The following is a 22337-nucleotide window of genomic DNA, read 5'->3' as shown; positions in this document are numbered from 1 at the left end:
CAGCAGGATTATATATATATATATATATATATATATATATATATATATATATATATATATATATATATATATATTAGTGTTTGTGTGCTTCAGTAATCCCCCCCTCTAAGAAACTTTACTGAATTGTGAGAAAGTGTAAGGCGCCGAGGATAAATGGCGTAAACCAAATACCTAGTTGTGCTTTATGGGACGGGGGGCGCGGGGCTGAATGAATGAATGGGCGGCCGACTCTTCACTTTGTCCTGCCATCACTGTGTTTTTCTATGCATTTTGGTTAAAGAGGCTGTCTGTTGGTGGGTTAACTCTTAACACAAGAGTTAAGAAGTACCCACATCTGACAAACATCGCTTTCGGCCCATTTTTCATTGTTAATGAAATGATGATGCGAAAGTTTATTCATCTAGCACTTGTCAAAAACAGAGATTATAAAGTGCTTTACGAGGACACACTTCAAATAATGAAATAAAAGGGAAAGAATAAGGAAAACGCATGTCAATCGGCCATTTTGGATCATTACATCGGCTACGTATGCTGACTGAGAGGCACCACACCTGTAAACTCCACCTCTTTGTTCTCACTGGAGACCGAATTCGTGGCCAAACTTCAATCAGAAATCCATTTTTGAAAAACGACGGGAGGTTCTCAGAGAGCCGTCGAGTGATATTTTTTTGCGTGTGTCCACAAACTGTTGGTTTGGATAATAACTTGTGAGAAGTAAACACTTTACACTTAACGCCGGTGTGTCTGTGTCTGTTTTTATTGGACTGACCAAACCCTTCCAAGTGCAGAAAGGGTTGATTTTACATCTGTATTATTCATCGTAAAAGCGATGCTCTTGCAAATGAAAACTTCAAGAGTGTCAAGAATCTTCCAGAAGGTAATCTCGTGACGTCTCGGCGGCTCGACGTGATCGTGCACGCGGCGTGACAAGGGCCAAAGCCATCAGCCGTGACCTCACCTTACAGATCAAGGACAAGGTCTCAGGAAGATGGGGATTGAATTGATTGTGTTCGTGTTGGATGCAAAGAGGTTGTTCCTGAATCCCACCGCAGCAGATGCACAGAAACTCTCCTCTCCAAATACATTATACAAAACATGACACCATATTATGAAGTTATACTTTTTTTTCTGCTATACAAATTGCTTTCGTAAGCATGCTTGTGTAATTGCCCCTTAAGTATGCACTGTGCAGCTGCATTCAGAGAAAATGTACTAAATATAATCAAAATCAATGTCACAGACTTCTGGGAATGGTTTCCCCATTCATTAATCCATCTATTGTTAAATATCAAAGAGACTCCAAACAATACAGTTGTCTCATTTTTATACCCCACAGTATGGAGATCAACCTTTTGCATACAAAACCTTGTTTGAAATTAAACTAGCCTACTAAACTGTACATACGTTTTATGTCACAATACTACTAATAGTCCAGTGGAATAATATACAACTGTACTTGTTTTGTTTATTTAATTATGTTTTATGTTCACTCATGTCTGTGAGTGCTTCCCCAGGCTGGAGAACTAATTTCTCCTTGGGGACAATAAAGTTAAAGATGAAAGTTGCACTAAAAGGGGCACATACTTTAACTTGTAATACTTGGAGTACATGTTGCTGCAGGATCTCTAGCACAGTAAGAAAAATATTATGAATGCAGGATTTGTAGTGCTCTTTTTAGATTGACATATTGCTACTTTTCAGGCTTGAAACATTTATTTTCAAGATTGATTACTGTATGTGATTTACTGAAAGAGCTCCACAATTTCCAAAAATATTAAATGATATTTATTAGTTATTTATTTTTTCATTATGTATTAGTTTCTGCAAGGTGTGCTGTGTTATGTTCCAATCCTTTAACAATATAAATATGTATTAAATTATTTTAAATAATTAATAAGTTTTACAAAGTCCGCATTGGCAGTGATGGGTCCTCGTATGCAAATTAGGCAGCGAGATGCCACATTTCTAAGGGCACAGATATGGGTGCGCGTGTTTTATGTAACCGCTCATCCGGAGAGCGAACGTTTCGTCAGCACGGCGGAGGAGCGGTAAGCCAAACCCCGCCCGGTCGAATTGTCCGCGTCAAACACAACATGTTGACCCTTTCCGTTGGTCACGTGAACGGGAAGAAACAGGAAAGAAAGTAGGAAGAGAGATAAAACAGAGGCGGGGGGCGGACACAAATAAACAACGGGTGTGTGTGTGTGTGTGTGGGGGGGATTATCTACCCGACAGCAGGAGGCGTAACACAAAGCCAGTTAATAATGCTGTCTGTTCGGATGTGAGCGCGAGCTAATGCCGGGGGGAAAAAAGAAGAAAAAAAACGCTAACGCTAGCTCATTTGTATTCACGAAGCGCGTTAAGCTAGCTGGTTGGCGCAGAGACGTTGGACGTTTACGCCGCAGACTCGTCCCGAAAAGAATTCCCGTAAAAGCGCTGATGCGTCAAAAGCGTGTGACCGACACCGCTGGAGGCTGAATCATTGGTCCGAACAGAGGTGGAAAACAAGAAGAAGAAGAAGGAAAAAATCCCCCAGCTCCCATGTCCGAGACACACGGTGCGTCGAGACCTCTCACTCGGCCGTTGGTTTTAGCCGCGGGGTGGAAGAAAACAAAACTAACTAACGTTAAGTGACTGTAACGTCTTTTTGTGTGCGTGTCTTGACCCTCCACGTCCCTTCATTCGGAATAGAGGGGTAAAAAAAAAGAAGACGATGGAGACATGTTGAGGCCGTGATCTCCATCGGTGATGGGAGGACGCTGGTGGATGGCGGCGAGATACAAGATAAACGAGTAAGTAACCAAATGTTCAACACGTTGGATGAGTTGTTCTATATAGCCTTTGTTGACACGGAGCATGTGATCCAAAAGCAAATAAGGTTAAGGTTAGTAGAGGGTCGAGCCTCCAGCAGTATTGCTTATCTGCTGTGTGTGTACCTGTGTGTGTGCGTGCAAACTGCCACAAGGACCAGTAGGATCCTTTGGGAGGAGACCAGAGGATGTAGGTGGAAAGTTTGCTTGGCCAACACCTCGCCCCTCCAAAGTTTCCAAGGTGTAAAACACTCTCTTGTTTGCTGATCCGGTTCCTCCTATTTTGTTAAACAAGAGACAAGCAAACAAACTGTTGGCCAAGTGAACATGAATCGTCTAACTTCCTGTTTATTACCACCTAACCCATATCAATAAACTTAAAGATTGCTGTCAGGTAGCAGCTTCTGCAGCTTTTATATCTCCTATCAGCTGAACTCAGTCTTTTACAATGCTCTTCAGGTAAAAGAAATACATCATCCACCGAGGAGGAAGTGACGATGAAGCTGAACGAACGCAGCGTGGCGCACTACGCCACCTGCGACTCGCCGCCGGACAAGACGGGCTTCCTGTTCAAGAAGGGCGAGCGTAACACGGCGTACCACCGGCGTTGGTTCGTGCTGAAGGGCAACATGCTCTTCTACTTCGAGGAGCGCGACGCCCGCGAGCCCGTCGGCGTCATCGTCCTCGAGGGGTGCACCGTGGAGCTGTGCGAGTCGGCCGAGGAGTTCGCCTTCGCCGTCAAGTTCGACTGCGCCAAGGCGCGGGTGTACAAGATGGCCGCGGACAGCCAAGCGGCCATGGAGTCGTGGGTGAAGGCGCTGTCCCGGGCCAGCTTCGACTACATGCGGCTGGTAGTGAAGGAGCTGGAGAGGCAGCTGGAGGAGATCCAAGGGGCCGGGGTTGGAGGCCTGCAGGGCAGGTCTAAGTCCTCCAGGCGAACCCAGGTGGCCCTGTCCAGGTCCGGGGCGTCCTCGTCTTCCTTATCCTCGTGGTCGTCATCATCATCAAGTGCCCCTTCTGCGGCGGGCCTTCAGGATGAGGTGCAGCTCCCCTCTGATCGCTCCAAGGAGAACGCCGTAGCGTGGGGTAAACCGCCTGGCGCCTTGACCAACGGCTCCGCCGAGGGAGCGGCCTGCGTGGCCTGGGAGGCTTGCACGGACCCCGGGAACAGCCACGGGGCCAACGGGGCCAGGGCCCCGCCGGTGCCGCCCAGGAGAAGAGGAGCGTCTCTGGAAAGCCCCGTCTCCCCCGGTACCGTCTGCTTCTCCAAACTCCACGAATGGTACGGCAGGGAGGTGGAGGAGCTGAGAACACAGTGGCTGCAGAGCCAGTGACCTCACAGAGGTGGATTATCTCTTCTTCTCTTTTTATTTTCTCCACTGTTCCATTCCTTTCTGATCATTCAGCAACGTTCCACCGCTCTGAATTCAACTTATTTGCAAACTGCAGTCTTATCGGCCATGAAATCGATTGATTCCAGAGCTTGTCTGGCACAAGGGAATCGACCCATCTTAAACATTCACACTATCCGTTGGACAATCCAAGACATTTGGAAATGCACATTATCCTCTTTTCCATGGGTGTGTCTATTTTCCATTGAGTGTCATTTGCAAGCACACAGTGTTTTAAAATGCTAATACTTTATTAACATCATCAACCCTTTCTAATGTCGTACCTGCAATTCAGAAATTGCTGTTCTGTTATGTTTGCCAATGTTTGCCAGATTTCTTCAGCCCTTCTTGCTTCCAAATATTCCAAATGTGTGCCGTTACCTTTGGGGGTCTAGCTTTTTATTCAAACTGTAGCAACCTTGATTCAAACCGTGTTTCTTTTCTCCTGCATAAAGTCTGTATGCAAACTACGGTGCTAAGCATCCAAAGAATGGCACAAAAAAAAAAATCACCACATAAAATTCTTATTTTTTGCTGATTCCACGACGAGGATCGCGAGGGTGCTTTTCTGTTCTATGCAAATAAAATGGGCAAGCCCACAGAAACGTCTCACCCCGGCGACCTTGCGGTGGAGGTCGGAGCATCTGCTCAGCAGGAGCTGGATGTCTCGCTCGGAGCGGGCGCGCTGGTATTTTTAGCCCCCGTTAGCCGGCGGCCAGATGATGCTGTGTCACAAGAGGGCCCCGTCACTCAGCTCTCTTTGGACTCTCACGTCTCCTTGAACTTGTCCGATAAAGTCCCAACGAACAAGTCGGACTCTCCTGAGTTACCGCTGATTCAGCGTGGAGGTTTTATTTGAGTGTAACAGAAGGGAGGCCTTTACTGTGTGTGTGTGGATCCATATTTAACTGTTCCATGTTGGAAAATGTACACCAGCAGTCTGCAAAATGGGCCTTTAAAAAAAAAAAAGATTGCTTGTACTGTCACTATACTACTTCTGTTTTTCTGTATCCAATCACATTCTGTTTTATTTGTATTTGTTATGTGCCTTATGTTGTGTTTATAACTTTATTACACTTGTAACCATTCCCATAGGACTATAGCAGTGAGAGGGTTTCTTCATTCCTTGCTTCCTGACAATGGCTCCTTTCCTTCAGTCTGCATCATTGCACAGCACTATCACGGCTGTTACACATGGCGTGTATGCACACACCTGGATCGGGGCGAGTTGTCGAGCCGATGTACTGGTGACATGTATTAACTAAAATGATTGTTGTTGTTGTGCCAATTTTATTAACTCCAGATGACTATTTGACTAATTACAGATGATACTGGTCTGTTTTTACTGAAAATATTTACATAATTTGTGAATGTGTCAAATTAACCTTATGAAGGTCTGATCTTAAGTCAAGTGTGCCAAATGAGGAATGAGCAAACTAAAATGCACAAATCAAATTGTTTTTCCTCCTTTGACTTCCATGATTGTAGTACACATTTTACAATGTTATAGTACGCGACAAGAGTTGTTTAAAAAATATATACAATATTGAACATATTGTCTTGATATGGTACCTTGATGACATGATGTTTGTTAATGAAGCATTTTCTGTAAACCACTTAATTAACAGCGTTAACAAGTTGCGTTGTTAACAGTTTTCTGATATTTCATTGTTGATCAGAGTACTTGAGTTTAAATTGTCTTTATAATAAAGATGCTATGCTAAGGCGTCGTGTGTTTTTTTATTATTTCATTATGCATTACGTTAGAGAGCCACGTACAGATGAGTAGCAGTGAAGCAGTTCGCAGATATTAATCTTAAATAACAGTGTCATAATATTGAAATACTTGCTTACAAGTAAAAGTCCAGCATTCACAATACTTGAGTAAAAAAAAAGTACTATTGTCAAAATACAACTTATTCACTGATTAAGCTTTTCATTATGCAGAACAGCCAATTTTAGACTGATATGACTGGATTGTGAACATCATTATATTCCACTACGCAAGAGAAGAGAAGATAATATATTCCTCTATTCTTCCCGCAGGGGGGAAATTGGAGAACAACACACACTTCTTAATATTTTATTCTGTTTCTGCCAGTAGACTTTTAAGTGCTGCACTAACATTCCTCCACTGAAACCACACACACATTTTTCATGCTATTCGGTTCAAGCCTCACAAGGGGGCGCTGTGCAAAAAAACAAAATACAACAACAAATACTATTTGTAATATGTTGTTTTAATTTCCCCCTGTTCTTCTCATGTAATAAGCACTTTAAAGGCCAGAAATATGCGACAGGAGATACACGTGACGCTCCAGGACGGCTCGCGCATCTTTCACGCGCTGTACTGTACTTGTTGACCATAAGGGGGCTGCCGTCTGCAGGGAGCGGAACGGGGAAGCTACTTCCGGTCGCGACGATTTCAACATAAGAGCTCAGCGTTCAAACGCTGACACGCTCGAAAAGAGACCGAAAAGTGTCTACATTTTTTTGGAGGCTGTAAGTTTGTGCTGCTGAAATGTGTTGCATAATAAAGAGGGGTATTTCTGTTATACACTATTTTACACGTCAGGGCTGCATTAGTTTTTAGCTCGGTTTAAACTGTCAGCTGAGTGTGAATATGTGACATCGAGGACATATTGTTTTGCACATGCTTATTATTAACTTATATATTAAGTAATTGAGCTGAATGAGCTAAATTAAATAATGAAATAAATGGAATGGAATGTTTCCCAGATCATTTATTACATTAGAAAGAGAGGTCGCCAAAAGAGACAACAACAAAAAATAGGGCCAAAGAACCAATTTGACTTGCCAAATCGACATTGTTGAGCTTCTGAAGTTGCAGGACATTAAAAGCAAAAAGGAAGCATGATATTTGCTTTTTTTCCAAAATAACAACGCAACATTTCATTAATTGTCTGTGAAATCAATCTGATCTGCGTCAGAATGTAAAATGTGGTGAAAACTCATATAAAGATTTGTATTGAACAAAAAAGCCACACATGAGGGGTCAGCGGGTCAAGGTCAAATGTAATTGAACACATTTACATTTACATGTGCATTTTACTTATTTGGCAGCTCAAGCTACAACTTACTGAGCTGAAGATATGAAAAAGGATGAGCACTTTAAATAAAATGCATGCATTGGATAGTAAATTTAATCACACATTTAGATCATTAGAATGCTGATAGTGATTTAATGCATTACTAATAATTATATTAAAGTGTGATGAATATACTTCTATGCTTTGAGAAGGCCAAATTTTCCAAAATAGCAAGTGAAATTTTGAATAAATTTTGAAATTTTTTCAGTTTTGAGGTATTTGAGTTTACATTTTCATTTAGCTAATGCTTTTATCCAATAAGTGCATTCATCCATGAGTACAAACTCAGAACAACATTGATCAAGAAAGTACAATTTCTATCAACTACAAAGTGCCATTTAAGTGCAACTAAGGTGCTACTATGTGCTACTGCATATCCTTGCAGATACATATTATTAATACAACATATGTATATATTAAATTGCTATTGCTAGCTCTACTTTTAGAATATCTAAAATACTTCCTCCACCAGAGGTCGTTTCTGCACAGAGGTCATTTGTCCAAGCCGCGGTGACCGGCGCTTGTTGCTCACTTTTAACGCGGGCAAAGCGTTGCGTCTCTTATTTTGAAAATCGGAAGCGTTTTTGTGAATTCCCTCCGACTCGGCACGAGCTTGACACAAGCCGGACCGCGGGCACATTTTTTTTTTTTTGACAGCGGAAATGAGGAGTCGCCACTTTTTTTTACGCGTCAAGTCCGTTGGCTTAAAGTTTTTCTTGCCTCTTTTTGTTGTTATTGTTGTTGTTGATGTCGTTGTTGTTGGCGGTGGTTTGTTTCGTTGAGGAGGAGAAGTAACCGTCGCGTGCGCTCAACTATGAGAGAAAAAACAACGGACTTTTTTGAACATGCAGCTTCTCCCCCGATGTCCAGTTTCCTGTTGCTCCTCAGCGACGTCGTTGTGAGTTACTTTAGATGCTTCGCGACACATTTCCGTTATGCGAAGTCCAACTCGTTGGTTAGTCGTCGTGCCGCGGTGGGTGCCCGTCCGAGATAACGGAGAACGTGAGTATGCTTTGAGGACTATCCGCTTCCATTGCTTTCCTCTTCTTAAAGTGCCTTTTACCATCACTAAACTCTTCACCACATGAGGGGATGGGAGGAGGAGGAGGGTGATAATCCCCTCTAAATGACGAACTTGCACCAGCATTGTGGACACATTTAGTTTCCATCCTAAAAAATGAACATTTTTTCTTCTAATATTGATCGAAAATCGGTGCTCGTTTTAAAGTTAAAGGGCTCTGCCTCTCTTCGGCTCGGGGCCGGTGGTCCTGCAGCAGACTTTTAACCCCCACACCTCCCAAAAAAGTAGAGTTTTGCACTGTAAACAAAGTCCTGTCATTTTGTTTATTTGAGCTACTTTGCTTCACATCATCAGGGGTGTCTGGCACAACATATGCACACGGCACACGTGTTTTTTTTTGTTGTTGTTGGTATGTTTAAGTAACGTTTAGTAGCTGCTGAAGTGTGTGTGAACATTATTTGGTGCAGACGTATACGTGATGGGCTCCGTGGTGAGGTCGTGATCCCTATACCTCATTGTGATACACGTTAATATGTCAGGACACTTAACCGTCCAAAAACACACATTCACAGTGTGTGCACTTGAAATGTGAACTTCGTCGTTGTATGCAGGCAGACGTCATTGTGTGTTTGTGTCTGCGCATGCGCGTGGTCAGTGGCGGTCACCCCTCTCATGGCTGCGGGATGGAGGAACAAGAGGAAGTGGGGAGCACTGACTTGGTTTCACAATCCAGTCTGTTCAGTGTTTTGGAGGGGATTCACTTATATTCTCTCTCTCTCTCTCTCTCTCTCTCTCTCTCTCTCTCTCTCTCTCTCTCTCTCTCTCTCTTTGTGTGTGTGTGTGTGTGTGTGTGTGTGTGTGTGTGTGTACAGGAAGATATTCCTTCAAAGTAACAGGTGTCCTCTGTCTCCGCGTTTTGCTTTGACGTTCTGGTGCAACAGGTGTGAACTTGTTGGTGGTTTTCCAAACTTTTCTGACCAAAATCGGTCGTTGCACAGTTAGCAGAAGCACTGAATATTGATACGATCTCACGATCTTTTGAAAGTATTGTACTGAGATAGGCTTTGATCATTTCCACTTTGTGCCGTTTCATTGTTCCACAACATTCTAGAGGGGCGAACATTGTTTTTACTCCACGACAGTATATATATATATATAACACAGTTAAAAGCCCCACTGTGACCTCCTGCAACATTAGAATTTTGCTTACACGTTAATGCATCAATAATAATAATGGTAGTAATAACAATAATGCAGTCAGAAAGTACTCAAAATGAGGAATACCATGTTTCAGAGTACATTTTGCTTAAAAATACTCATTTACTTTCACTTAAATTTTGACTGCTGGACTTGTAAAAACGTGTTTGTTACATTATTGCATCGCTGCTTTAACGTGAGTAAATCTGGGTACTACTTCCGCCGCTGCCTTTTTTCATCACTTTGTTCACCGACAAGGTCAAAATCACACCTTGGGGAGGGATGGGGGGGGGGGGGGGGTCCTCCAAAAGCCACGAGGCTAATCCTTGAGATAGACGGCAAACTATATGATTACCAAACTGACTTTGCCAGGCCATGCATATTGTGATACATTACAATATTTGAAAAACAAACAAGCTCGCGCAGGAAACAGGCCTCTGGGGGTTCGGGAAGTATCGACTGCACACAACCGCTGAAGTCTGTCAACCAGACCAAAGGTTGACTGTAAATTAAAGGCTCGGTGCAGCTCCAGATCTGTAATTGGCGTTTATACTGTTGCAAATGTATTCTTTGTGAATTTCCAAGCGGCTTTGTAAACCCTCCCTCCCTCCCCTCTTGCAGAGGAAGGTGGCGCGCTTCACTCAACGTGATTCAAATGAGATTTTTCTGCAACGTGAGGTGATTGCTCGGTCGGCGAGAGATTGTCCGCCACAACACAATGAAGTCCGGATGAGTTTATGAGACGTCTTTCCTTGAAAGAAAACAAAAAACAAAAAAACTGCGGTTTCTTGGAAATGACACATTCTTGAAGCATCGTGCACATTTGGTGCGCGTACACGTTGTTCACCGTGGAAGCGAAACGCAAGAAGCGAAGGGCTGTCAGCCATTCTTCATTCATGGGTTCTAAGAAATCCACTCAGACCACGAGAGAGGCCCGGCCCACAGCAGCCCTGAGGAGAGGAGAGGAGAGGAGAGGACGGAAGGAGGGAAGAGGAGAGAAGAGGAGAGGAGAGAACGGAAGAGGAAGGAGAGGAGAGAACGGAAGGGAAAGGAAAGTAAAAGAGAGGATAGGAGGGAATGGAAGGCGAAGGAGAAAGAGGAGAACTGTGGGAGATAAATTGGCAGACAGACAGGAGGTAGGAAAATGGGAAAAAAAAGAAAGCACTTTTCTGGTATCGATAGAATAAAAGTGTGTGTGTCTGTGTGTGTGTGTATTTACTCGCACAGCATTTGGCCACCCAAACAGCAAAACTGGAATATTTCAGACTAACTTGTGGACCACACACACACACACACACACACACACACACACACACACACACACACACACACACAAACACAAAAAGGCATACAGTAGTCGGGTTTAGGTTCCTGAGTGTTTTGGGGGGTGGGGCGGACACACTCATGCGTGCCAGTGTGTTTTTTCCAAGGCAGCAATAATTAGAGGCTGTGTGTGTGTGTGTGTGTGTGTACTCCCGATGCTCCCCTGTTCTTGTTGGAAGAATGCTGATTATAGGCCAGATTTAGCTGCAGCAGTACGAGGATGTAGCTTAAAAACATGTGTGCTTTTAGGCTCTGCAGTTGCAATACGTTAATGGGTGTGTGTGTGTGTGCGTGTGCGTGTACTCACACACACACACAAACACACAGGGTTTGGACATAGGACGGGGTCAAGAGTTTGGCTTTTGTCAAGCTTAAGAAAAGAAACACACCAGGAATGTTTGCTTTTCTTTTTCTTTTTTTTTTTTGTCATGAGAAGTTTCAAGAGCGCACACAACGATCAGTCCACGAACGTATTTCCTTGTCGACAACTATGTCGACGAAAGATTCATCGTTTCGGTTGCTTTTTGTTTTTCTTGTCGCAAAAACGTTAGATAGTGTGCGCTTTCAGCTTCTCCGATTTGAGGATGTGTGGCATTGTCAAACGGGACACTAAATTAAAAAGTCGTTTGCTCGCTGGAGACCACACAGAGGCTTTTTTTTTCTTCTCACATAAAAAAAGACCAACAACTCTCATAAAGCAAACAATGCGACAATTGAGAAAGCGATCAGCAGACGGCGAGATAGTAATCGTTAGTCGGGCCCCGACGGTACGCACACGTGAATAGTTCTTTGTGTGTTTGTTCCTCATGTCTTAAGTTGAAGTGAAAGGAGGAACACACTCGCACACAAAACACACAATTTGCATCATGTCGTGTTTGTTTCCAACACGAGCACAGAGTTTGCTGCTATCACTGCATATTTATATTTATATTACAAAATTATATATTCATAGGTGGTGTTTTCTCTGCCAGAGAGAATGAATATTCCAGTGTGGAAAAGTTTGTAACTCCTGAATTTGCTTTCCGAGAAAGTCAGATGCCCAAAGTCAGATGATCCACGCACACGCACACACACGCACACACCTATCATGCGTCTTCACAATGAATCGGAAACGCCTCTTGAGTCTGCATGACACATTCATAAAGTACCTTTGGACTTCAGCCAGAGATCTCTGTCGTACTCTCATCCCCCAGGTGGGACATTTGAGTCTCGAATGCTTAAAATTGGCTGAATTGTATTGATTTGTCTCAGCCAAGTTGTGAATGATGGATTGTTGTTTCTTTTCTGGCTTTTCAGAAACCCATATAAGCGTTTAAGGGTTCCAGTAAGATTTTGAGGTCAGCGTTCGGTGGCTTTGGAGCCGAAGGAACACACTTAAACTGTGTGTGTGTGTGTGAGTGATTTATTTTTGACATCACAGTTTGTGGATTTCTGGAATTTGTCTTCTTCTTTTCGTTACTCTTTTCTCTTTCATGTCATTAGAAAAATGGATATTTGGGGGCTTTTGGGGTTCAATCGTTCAAACGGCACAAAGATGTTGAAAGTTGTGACGTACATTTTCATCCCTTCTTTTTCTGACAAACCAAAGAAAATGAACTGATAAATGGAGAGAGTAAGCTGCAGACTTATCCAATAATCTCTCGTACGCGACCGCATTGAGCAACGGAGCTGTCCATAATCTATGACTTTATTCTCACTCGGGTTGGGCAATAGTTCTGCCATCGTTAGTCATTATTGGTTATATAATAGTCTCCAAATCGCAAGAGGCAATAAGTGATGGCTGGCTCGTGAGGCCTGGTGGTGGTCGCTGCCCTCCTTCCATCGGTGTTCCCTCGTTAACAACTCGCATCCGTCTGTGCGGCCAAAGCCCCACAAAAAAAACAAAACTAAACCTGACTTCCCTCTCTATTTTTTTCCGCTCGGTCTCCGGGAGCTCTGTGTTTGAGTATTTGAGTATTTCCTCGACATGCCAGGGCTCCGGCCGGCTAATGACAGACTGCAGACTGTGCAGAGACGTTTTGGATTAGTCATCGGGAGGTTTGCCGGAACGACTGAAAAGGATGCTTGTTAGTGAAAGCCCCGTGCTGCTGGACACACACTCGTCATACACGCTTGTTTTCAGTGCAATGGCCCAGATTTGGACTCGATACTCCGGTCGGTTCCCTGACTTTTTTAATCCTCGCTGTCGTGCCGGTTCCCTTTCTGATCACAGCTCCAGCTCCTTTTCTTTTCTTTTTTCTTTCTTCTGCTTTTTCGTTGTGTTCCTTATCCCCGACTTGCCTCCCTCTGGCGGTTCCCAGCCCACAGGAAATGACCGGAGAGCGAAGCAGACTTTATTTCTGTGCGTCTCAAGAATAGCAGCATTGTGTCGAGGTGGAGGTTTGCATTGTTGTGTGGAAAGTAAGAAAGAAATCTTGAGAAAAAAAGACACTGTGCCCAGTGGTTTTTCGCCTAAATGTATGTATGTATGTATGTATGTATGTATGTATGTATGTATGTATGTATGTATGTATGTATGTATGTATGTATGTATGTATGTATGTATGTATGTATGTATGTATGTATTTATTTATATGCAGTACAAAAGTTAAGCCTTCACTTGTTCACGGTCGCCTTTTTCTTTTCTTTTATTCATTATGAAAGAAATCACTTTTTCAAGAAAACATAACAGCGATACAAATTTTGATGTCAAGTGATACCGTCGGGCGCAGTAACTTCCCAAACATTGAGAACTAATCTCGCTTTTTTTTATGTGTTGTGGGTAAAAAGCGGGTCTAAATTGTACTTTATTGTAAGTATTTTATCTTTTGTGCAGGCCTCACAAAAATACAAGCGAGTCCTTGTCTTTTGTGATTTACCAAACGCGTTGAGAACAAAAGCATTTTTTATGCTTTTTGCCGGTGGTTCATATTGTAAACTCTGGTTGGGGATGTAGCTGCAGGCTCCCCTCCCTCTAGTTTCACCCCGAATCAGCTGACACCCTCCATCCCCCCACCCACTGTCCCCAGGCTATGGGAAGTTAAGGGTGAGGGTTATCTCATGTTTCGATGCTACTTCCTCCTTCACAATATGTTCTCACAATTATGTAAGCCGTGCGCGTCTCGCCGTTCTGCTCTGATCGTTATCAAAGCCTCAAACCCCCCCCCAAACCTTCCTTCCCGCTCCGTTTCATGTCGGCCTTCCGCTTTTAACACGGCTGATCAATCAGGCAACAAATAAATACATTACAGCGCCTTTAATGGATGATGCACGGCGAAAGAGACGGGGATAATAACGTGTCGCATGGTGTCGGCTCACCTTAACCGGCGGACAGAGAGACAGGCCGCTACGCCTCTTAACTGTGAGCCGCTTCGGTGGGAATCGCTGGCCTTTTTGTCTCCGATAACAACGTGCATCAGACGCTTTGGGTGTTTTGTGCTCATCGATGCCCCTGTTGTGTCGCGCCGAAATTTCATGAAAGTCCATGTCATTGCGTTGTATGTATTGATAGCGTCTACGGTCATGATTTTTGGGCATCCGCAGCTCAATTTTCAGCACTTTTTCAAAGCTATACATACATAAAAGGGGTCAAATAAAGCGAGTGCAGTACAGTTATTTGCTTTTCGGAAGATGAAATTGAGTCTTTGCGACGGATAATCGACACCTCGGTATCCCTACCACGTGCGTCATCGCATGCCAGCCGCCGTGTTGAATATGCTCTTGATCTGAAGAGCTCTTCCTCTTGTTAACTTTTGAATTATTCTGGATGTAAAAATCTGTCTGGTCAAAAAAAAAGGCACGACTGAGTTGATTCTCTCAGCCTCCATGGCTGCGTACATACACATCATGAACTTAATGTGTCTTTTAAACCACTGATGTTTGATCGTTTCTCTCCTTTTGGTGCGATGGAAATTACACACAAAAGGAATTACAGTCATACAATATCTTCAGGAACTGCTGTTTTTTGCACAACCCGTGTGTGTGTGTGTCTTTGTGTGTGTGTGTCTGTGTGTGCTGGTCACCGCTTGGCCAGGGCAGGGCTTCCTGTTGCTCTGTGATTGCTGCCCGGAGCCGAGGCAGAGATCCCTCTTTAGCTCTGCCACCTGGACTCGCGGCCGTCGCCTCTCCTCTCCCGGCTTCGTTTTCCCCTCACTTCCTGCCTGCCTTCTCATTATGCCCTCATCTCGCTTTCTGTCTAATCCATGTGACCCTTTTGCCTCTCCGTCGCCTCCTCCTCCTTCCTTTTCATGTTTTGACTTCCTCACTACCTCCCAGCCTCCTCCCCTCCTTCCTCCCTTCCTCCCTCTCTATTCTTAATAAAATGCCCTTAACTCCCGCTCTCTCGCACACCCACTTACTCTCTCTCTCCCACTGCTTTGTAACTGTATCCCCGGCTCTGTGATTAATTCAGTGATTCAGGGAATGAACATTCAAAAGGTGGCAACAAAGTCTGTTTTTCATTGCGGACCTTGTGATGCACATGTTGCCTCATTTTCTCTCTCTCTCTCTTTATTCTCTATTTATTTTCCGCTCAAGTTTTTTTACTGGAGAGAAAAAACAAAACTGGAGTGTTTGAAGTCTCCGAGCGCCTTGATGCCATGCGGACTAATTTGGTTGTGAGCAATAGATTGGATCCGGCTGATCTCGGGTAATAAGGACAGGGCTATATAAAGGTCAGAAGGATGTGGCTCGTTGTAAATTGCATTTTACATAATGAGGATGACAATTAGGGGCAAGTCCTATTTTTAAAACAACCAAGCGCTGCTTGGAGGTGCACATCGGCACACATTCTCAGACGGGTTAGTCACACACACACACACACACACACACACACACGTCTCTTTGTGTGCGTTTGCAAAATTAGACGTGTATGCATGTTTAGGTATGCCTATTAAAACATGGGGGTGGATGCACAGATGCATAGTTTCCTAGAAGGGAGGCTTTTAAGACTTGGGGTTGGGTTTATTGCTCACCGCTATGTTAGTTGTTGGTGTCAGAAAAATCCACATTTGAGCGCAATGAAGGGGGGGAGAGCATCTTTCTGGTCGCGTAACGTGGGATTAATTATCGTAAAGATGTGACCTCATATCCTCATATTTCTACTACGAGACCAACATGTTTGTAAGCGATTCTTTAACCAATCAGGGAAGTTTGAAGTTTGAAGTGAGCGAGTCGAGGAGAACTTTGCCGAACATCCACAGCGAGAGCACGTCGGGGCCGTGACTCATTCTTGACCGATCTCTCTACGGATTATCTTGAATAACCGTCAGAAAATTATGAAAAAAAGGCCGTCGCAGATTCCCAGAGGCCAAGACGAAATCTTCAAATAGCTTCTTTCTTTCTTTTTTTTAACGGTGTAAAACCTAAAGAGGTAACACAGTGATGTAAGAGGAGTGAGTGTTCCTTTACAGCCAGTTACCGCCATTAGTAATTCTGCATCTTAAACCACTTTTACACCGGCTTCAGCATGTGGCAAGAGCAGTCGCCGCCTGCTATGAATACACGACTGGAGAGCTCAGAGACCTCTTTATGTGTATGTGTGTGTGTGTGTGTGTGTGTGTGTGTGTCTGCATATGTGTCCATTACATCAAACAAGAGCTGCTCCCAGCTGGGGACAAAAGGGAACACACAGTGGTGTGTGAGAGCTGATACCGAGCTCTGGAGATATAAATAGGACCTCCCTGCAACAAGTCTCCCACCAGCAGCATTGATAATGCTCTGTGTGTGTGTGCGTGTGTGTGTGTGTGTGTGGGGTCTCAGTCAATGTGTGTCTTTGTTGATTTTGCACGTCTTGGTTTCTCGCTCAGACATTAATGCCGTCTCTCTCTTCTTTATTTATTTTCTAAATCTTAATTCGGTGGCGGTAATGTTTGTGTTGGTCGGAGGCGCACGTGTGGAAGTGTGTGTGTGTGTGTGTCTGTGTGTCTGTCTGTGTGTGTGTGTATTTCAAAAGACAATGCTGTTTTCAAGGAAATAGCTTCTTGGCTCTGCTCCCAATAGGTCAAAGCCAGGATACTGTTTTACTGGCCACCACAGAAACACTGCCAGCTGCTCCGCGTTTTGGCCTTCAGTGAGAACGGCGTACCAGCGCTCATCTCTCTCTCTCTCTCTCTCTCTCTCTCTCTCTCTCTCGCCCGCACTCCTCAAATGTGTGTCCAGAGGTTGAGCCAAGGTCACGTTAAAAAAAATCCACTCTGTGAGCTGACACGAATCATGAGGTTTCTCACGCTGACGAGATCAATTAACGTGTGTGTCTTTCATGCATCCTGTTTCCTTCCTGCTTGCTTAAATTTTTTTTTTGAAAAACTCAGCTTTAGGCAGTCCCCAGAAGAAAAAAAAGTTTAGTTCCACTTCTGGTGTCGGTGGGCGGTAAGACCTGTGCTACACTTTTCTGTTAGCGTGTCCTGACTTTGTAAAGGGCTAAATAATCTTTTATTAACCCGTCTGGATCGTAGCGTTGACTCTTCAAACTCTTCTAGTCTGAATCTTAACCTGTAGTTTTAAAGCTGCAGAGGAGGCACCTCCTCCCTAACATCCACAGTGCATTTGTTATAATTAACAATGAATTATCCTGTTAGTTTCTCAACAACATGTTTTCCAAAAGCGTCAAATCCACATGGCTTGTTTTGTCCGACACCATTGTACATCGAATACAACAATGTTGTATCATAATGCTGGTCGCTTGAACTAGTCGCTGATAAATTATCTGTCGACTGACGAGTAGATTTAACCAGACAGTTGTTCCACCGCTCGGCCGAGCTCGCGTCAGAGGTGCAGATAAGGAGCGAGGACTAGTCGTTCTAAATTGTCAGCTGTCACAAGCTGCTGTTTTTTCTTTCTGGCACCTGCTCGACTGCTAAGTGTTGAAGGTGTCGCTGTCTTTTTTTTTTTTGTTTGTTTGCTGTTTTTTTTACGGAAACAGTGGTTTGAGCCGCAGCACCTGTACTGTCAGTCACAGGTGTGTGTGTGTGTGTGTGTGTGTGTGTGTGTGTGTGTGTTGGACAACATACAGCAGTAGCATTTGTTTAGCACACGACCCTACGGCCGATGTCGTCGTTAGCCGCTAAGTTGCTCAAGGCGAGTGTCCTTTAAAATGCCAAAGTTTTTTAGGCTTCTTGTGGCTTCGACACTGCAGCAAAAGTTGAACCAGATTTCTGTCGACACATGAGAGAGAGAGAGGAAGCAGGCAATCTGTGTGAGTGGGAAGAATATAGTCATTGAGGAGGAGGATAGGGGAGTGATGAAGAAGGTAATGAGGGCAAACACACAAGGGAATTGCAAGAACTTTGACTCTTAATTGCGCGGGAATGTTTTCAATCGCCCCGTTTTCGCCGGACCGTCCCACGGAATCAATAACGCGGTAACACAAAGCGCCAAAAGAGTCGAGGTCAGACACCCTGGATGAGAAACAAAGAGGAGAGGAGGCGCGCAAACTTTGTATTTGTCTTTTGGTTGGTCCCCCCCCCACCCGCAGCGTGAGCGTCGAGGTCGCAAGCAAAGGAAGCGCGGACCCATGGGAACGGAGACGGCCGAGCCCGGCGAGAGGTGGAAATGTGCGTGTGCATGATCTGTAGTCGTGTCAGTCAGTGTGCTGAGTCATTCGATGGGCTGGCCGAGCAGATAGAAACAGGCTCTGTGGGGGGGGCGGCGGCGGTGGTGGCGGTGCAGAGGGGGAGGGCCAGCTGGAGGGGCGCGAGGGGGGCACGCACTGAGCCAAGCACCGGAAGGGAATTAGTTGTTGTGACAGGACACGTCCAGGAACTTTGGTGACGCAATATTTCGCGGTGCCAGGTCTTCACTGACGCACGTGTCGTGTGCGTGTTTGTCGGTGACGCGGTGGAAGGAAGAAGAAGAAGAAGAAGAAAAGTTAACCTCGTTGCGTGACACCGTCTCAAAAGGAGCTCCTCTTTCTCTGAACGTCGTCGCTTAGGACACCGAGAGGGAGAGAGATGGCAGCCGAGCGATAACGAGACGTGTTGCTCCATGTTTGGCCCGACCACAACGCCCCCCCCCCCCCCCCCCCTCCTCTCTATTTCTTGTGGTTTTCTGTGATCTGTTAGACCATAGTCTTTGACTCCCCCGGCCCCATACACCCACCCTCGCACACACACACACACGCACGCACACACACTTCCTGTATTTAGAAAAAAAAGACTGGACTGTGCTGCACTGGAGGAAGATGGTATGTACACGTATGTGTGACACACATGTTGTACTTTGCAAACTCTTGTTAGTTCCACTGCTGCCGTGGTTTTCACCGTTTAACTTCAGCTTTTGTTTTACATTTGCCGCCACGTTATGCAACAAATCTAACTGAAAAATTTAGATCGGGCCGTGGATTAAAATCGGACCATAGTGATTTAGTAAAAAACAAACCTTGTTTAGGAACTTAAATTAGGAAGGTATAAACTGACAGCAGCTTCTCACACAACTCCACGGCGGCTTGCATAACGCTGTATCAATGGGTCGTCTGCACAAGCCAAGAAGCTCCGTTGTTGCATCAGCTAAAGGCCTCTTGTGGTTCTCTTCCTCCAACCCCTCATCTGCGACTCTGGTTGAGCGTACTCGGGTGGGTCGGCGAGGAAAACTCATGATGGAGGGCAGACGAGGGGGGTTGAATACTTAGGAAGGCGTCCTGTTTCCTCTTTTCTGTGGGACCATGTGGTTAGCTCCAAAAAAACCACTGCCTGATTTCTCTTTTATTCAGAAAATGAAGAGCGGTGAGTTAACTACAAGCCCGATTGTTGTTGACTTCTTTTGTGGTCAACAGTGGTGCTTTGACACTAAAATGAGGATGTTTTTTTTAATTTTTTTTATGTGGTCACTGAGAGAATTCTGTCCATAGTATCATAATGAGAAAAACCTGCAGGTACTTGCAAAGAGCGGAAAGCCTACGGATATGAAACTACTCAGGAAACAGTGTGTCCGTACGCGGCAACAGAAGCAGAAGAAGTGAAACACGGATCAGAACAGAGAATAAGAAGTAGTGGAGACCAAACAACCCTCCGATACAAGCCAAAAAACACCCCCAGCAAAAACAAAAAAATAGAAAAATAGCTGCTCTTTATGTAAGTGCAGCGGCCACCATTTGATCCCTGGAGGCCAGGATCTTTGTTGCATGTCATAATCTTCATTTCCTTCATATTTTATTTTCTTTTTTTGACAGTCGGCTCTCAAAGAAATGTCAGAAGTGGCCAAAAAAAAAGACCCAACTGCCAATTAGGCCGAGAAAATGATCATCAGACACCGTTTGTCAGCAGTTATTTCCTTCACGAGCAGCAAGCGTTTATTCTTCTCTTTTTTAGGGGGTAAACGAGCATTTCTCATCGTCATCCGGTGCATGTGGAGCGAGAACATCTGATGCAGAGAGCTTATATTTCCCGACCAAGCACAATTAGGAGGAAAGACCTTATCGGTGTAGGTTATCGTTTCAAATCCGGCCACAATGTCCTTCATCCTTTTTATTATCTATTGAGAAAAGAGCCGCTGCTCTTTGGGGAACCGAGAAAAGAGACGATTTGAGTGAGAAAATGGGGGTGGAAGTGACATCACAGCCCATGTTATAACTCTGACAGGGCTTCAAAAAAAACAACAAAATAAAAAAGCAGAAAGGGAACATTAGATGGCCAAGGCGGCAGTGCGGTTGATTGAGACATCTGTCTGACTAGACTTCCTCAAGGCTTCATTCAGCGTCTGTCCAAATGACTTCTGACTGTTTTTATTCATTCATTTCAAACACCCGGGTCTCTGTCATCCATATCGGTGTAATTTGGAAGTGATTTGTGATTTCTAGTGACTCCGCTTCTCTCTCTCTCTCTCTCTCTCCTCGTTTCCTTTTCTCAGAGTGTTTTTGCTCTTGATTCAATTGACTGTTTCTCCACAAATTGAATGCTTACCGATTTGTCCTTTGAGTGAACCGCGGGGCCGTCCTCATCCGTTAAGATATTCTATGATTGGTTGATTGCCAGAGATTCCAATTTAATCCAATTCAGTTTCTGTTTGAGACCGAGCGCAGATTAAATCAGGCTTTTTTTTTTTTTTTTTGGCTGTCCTTACTGCGTGTTTGAACTGTTTCAAACTTTCTAGTAGTTCCAAGAACTGTTTAGCCAGCGCTCCGGCTCTTGCACAACCCTCCACATTATCTTGATTTGCCTCTAATTGCATTTCCATATCTCTCCTTTTTTTGTTTGTGCCTCAAACATCTCTTTTATTCTCCTCCTTTGCTTCACCTTCCACCCCTCCACTTGTCTCCAAACCAACCCCTTGACCCCCACACCTCCTCCTCCTCCTCCTCTTCCTCTTCCTCCTTCTCCTCCTCCGACCATCCATTTCTCATTTTCTATCTCTTTTTTTTCCAATCTTCTTTGTCTCGCAGCAGTGATTCTCAGCCGCTCTGGTTACTGCGATGAATGGTAACACTATCCATCCAGCCAACACCACCGCGGCGACTGCAGCAGGAGGCGGCGGCGGCGGCAGCAACGGCGTCCCAGGCGTGGCGGCGCCCCCGCGAGGCTGGAGGGAATTCTGCGAACTGCACGCCATCGCCACGGCCCGGCAGCTGGCCGGACACTACCGGAGCTTCGCCAGAGAGCGGCCGCAGCACGACCTGCTCCCGGCGGAGACCTTCTCCAAGCAGTTCACCGACCTGTTCCAGCAGCACTTCTGCGGCGAGGTCGACAAAGATGGCGCTCCGCTCGGCCAGGGCACGGGCTCCGGTTCCACCGCCGGCGGCGGCGGCGCTTCCTTCGCCGCTCCGGGGGCCCCTCCTCTCCCGTCGCAGACCGTGATCGGTCTTTTGCGGATCACATCTCTGTCCGGGGCGCAGGACTATCGCGAGGCGGGTCGGCCGAGCAGCGGAGGAGGAGGAGGAGGAGGAGGAGCGGACCCGTCGGTCGCGGTGTCGCCAAAAGCGGAGCCGGCAGTGGCGAGCCGGGAGCAGGAGCAGCCGCTGCGATGCTCGGCGGGCGGCTCCTTATCGAGGAACCCGGTGGTGCTCCGGGGGTCGAATCGCGGCAGTGGCGGAGGCGGGTCGGTGCTGATTCGTAGTCGCAGCAACGAGGAGCTCTCCGGCACCGCTCGGCGGCAGGTGTCTGACCGGTACTCCTCCGACTCCTCCACCTCCAACCCGGCACACGCCGACGTCACACATTTCTCCGTCAGCCAAATCCGGCAGACCGTAAGACGGCTGCTCAAGAAACGGCCCAGCCGCCCGTCATCCCAGGACCTGGCTTCTTGCAACCCCAACACCACCACCACCTCCACCACCAGCAGTGTCGCCAACAATCCCCCAAATAATGGTGACAGAGTGGGCGGGATTTCCTCCACAAACGGGGACGTTTCCGCCTCCCCTTCTTCCTCTTGTCTGAACTCTGACGCCTCGACCCCAGCCTCGTCGCACACGTCTATGACTGGAGTAGCCTCTCACTTCCTGGATCGCTTCCGCTGGTTACGCAGCGGAAGCATGAGGCAGAAGAGGTCGGAGGTGAGCGGCTGCTGTAAAGAGGGC

The 22337-nt window shown here is 45.5% G+C and overlaps 2 protein-coding genes across 4 annotated transcripts in view; both read left to right on the top strand.

Moving 5' to 3' along the window:
* The first annotated feature begins 2197 nt into the window (after positions 1–2197).
* Positions 2198–5930, top strand: pheta1 (PH domain containing endocytic trafficking adaptor 1). Its single transcript, XM_068604852.1, has 3 exons — positions 2198–2557; positions 2692–2792; positions 3270–5930. Exon 3 carries the CDS (start codon positions 3308–3310, stop codon positions 4142–4144), a length of 837 nt encoding a protein of 278 aa, XP_068460953.1. The 5' UTR covers positions 2198–2557; positions 2692–2792; positions 3270–3307; the 3' UTR covers positions 4145–5930.
* Positions 5931–7948: 2018 nt separating this feature from the next.
* Positions 7949–22337, top strand: part of sh2b3 (SH2B adaptor protein 3) — a 42687-nt gene continuing 28298 nt past the window's right edge. For 2 of the 3 annotated variants that reach the window (XM_068604851.1, XM_068604849.1), the window contains exons 1-2: positions 7949–8313; positions 21207–22337. The exon at positions 21207–22337 is cut by the window's right edge and continues 159 nt beyond it. In XM_068604851.1, the coding sequence (XP_068460952.1) occupies positions 21237–22337 (1101 nt within the window). In that variant the 5' untranslated portion in view covers positions 7949–8313; positions 21207–21236. The remainder of the gene's footprint in view (positions 8314–21206) is intronic. The other variant, XM_068604850.1, reaches the window with a different exon arrangement.

Source organism: Clinocottus analis, unplaced genomic scaffold (assembly GCF_023055335.1).
Source record: "Clinocottus analis isolate CAN_PGR_092001 unplaced genomic scaffold, fCliAna1.0.p SCAF_7, whole genome shotgun sequence".
NCBI classification, from domain to species: domain Eukaryota; kingdom Metazoa; phylum Chordata; class Actinopteri; order Perciformes; family Cottidae; genus Clinocottus; species Clinocottus analis.
The sequence above is the reverse complement of the archived record's forward strand: the minus strand, read 5'-3'. Positions and strand labels throughout refer to the sequence as shown.

What these genes read in the sequence shown, in the direction of transcription:
- pheta1 (XM_068604852.1), top strand. Translation starts at nt 3,308, where the DNA reads ATGAAGCTGAACGAACGCAGCGTGGCGCACTACGCCACCTGCGACTCG.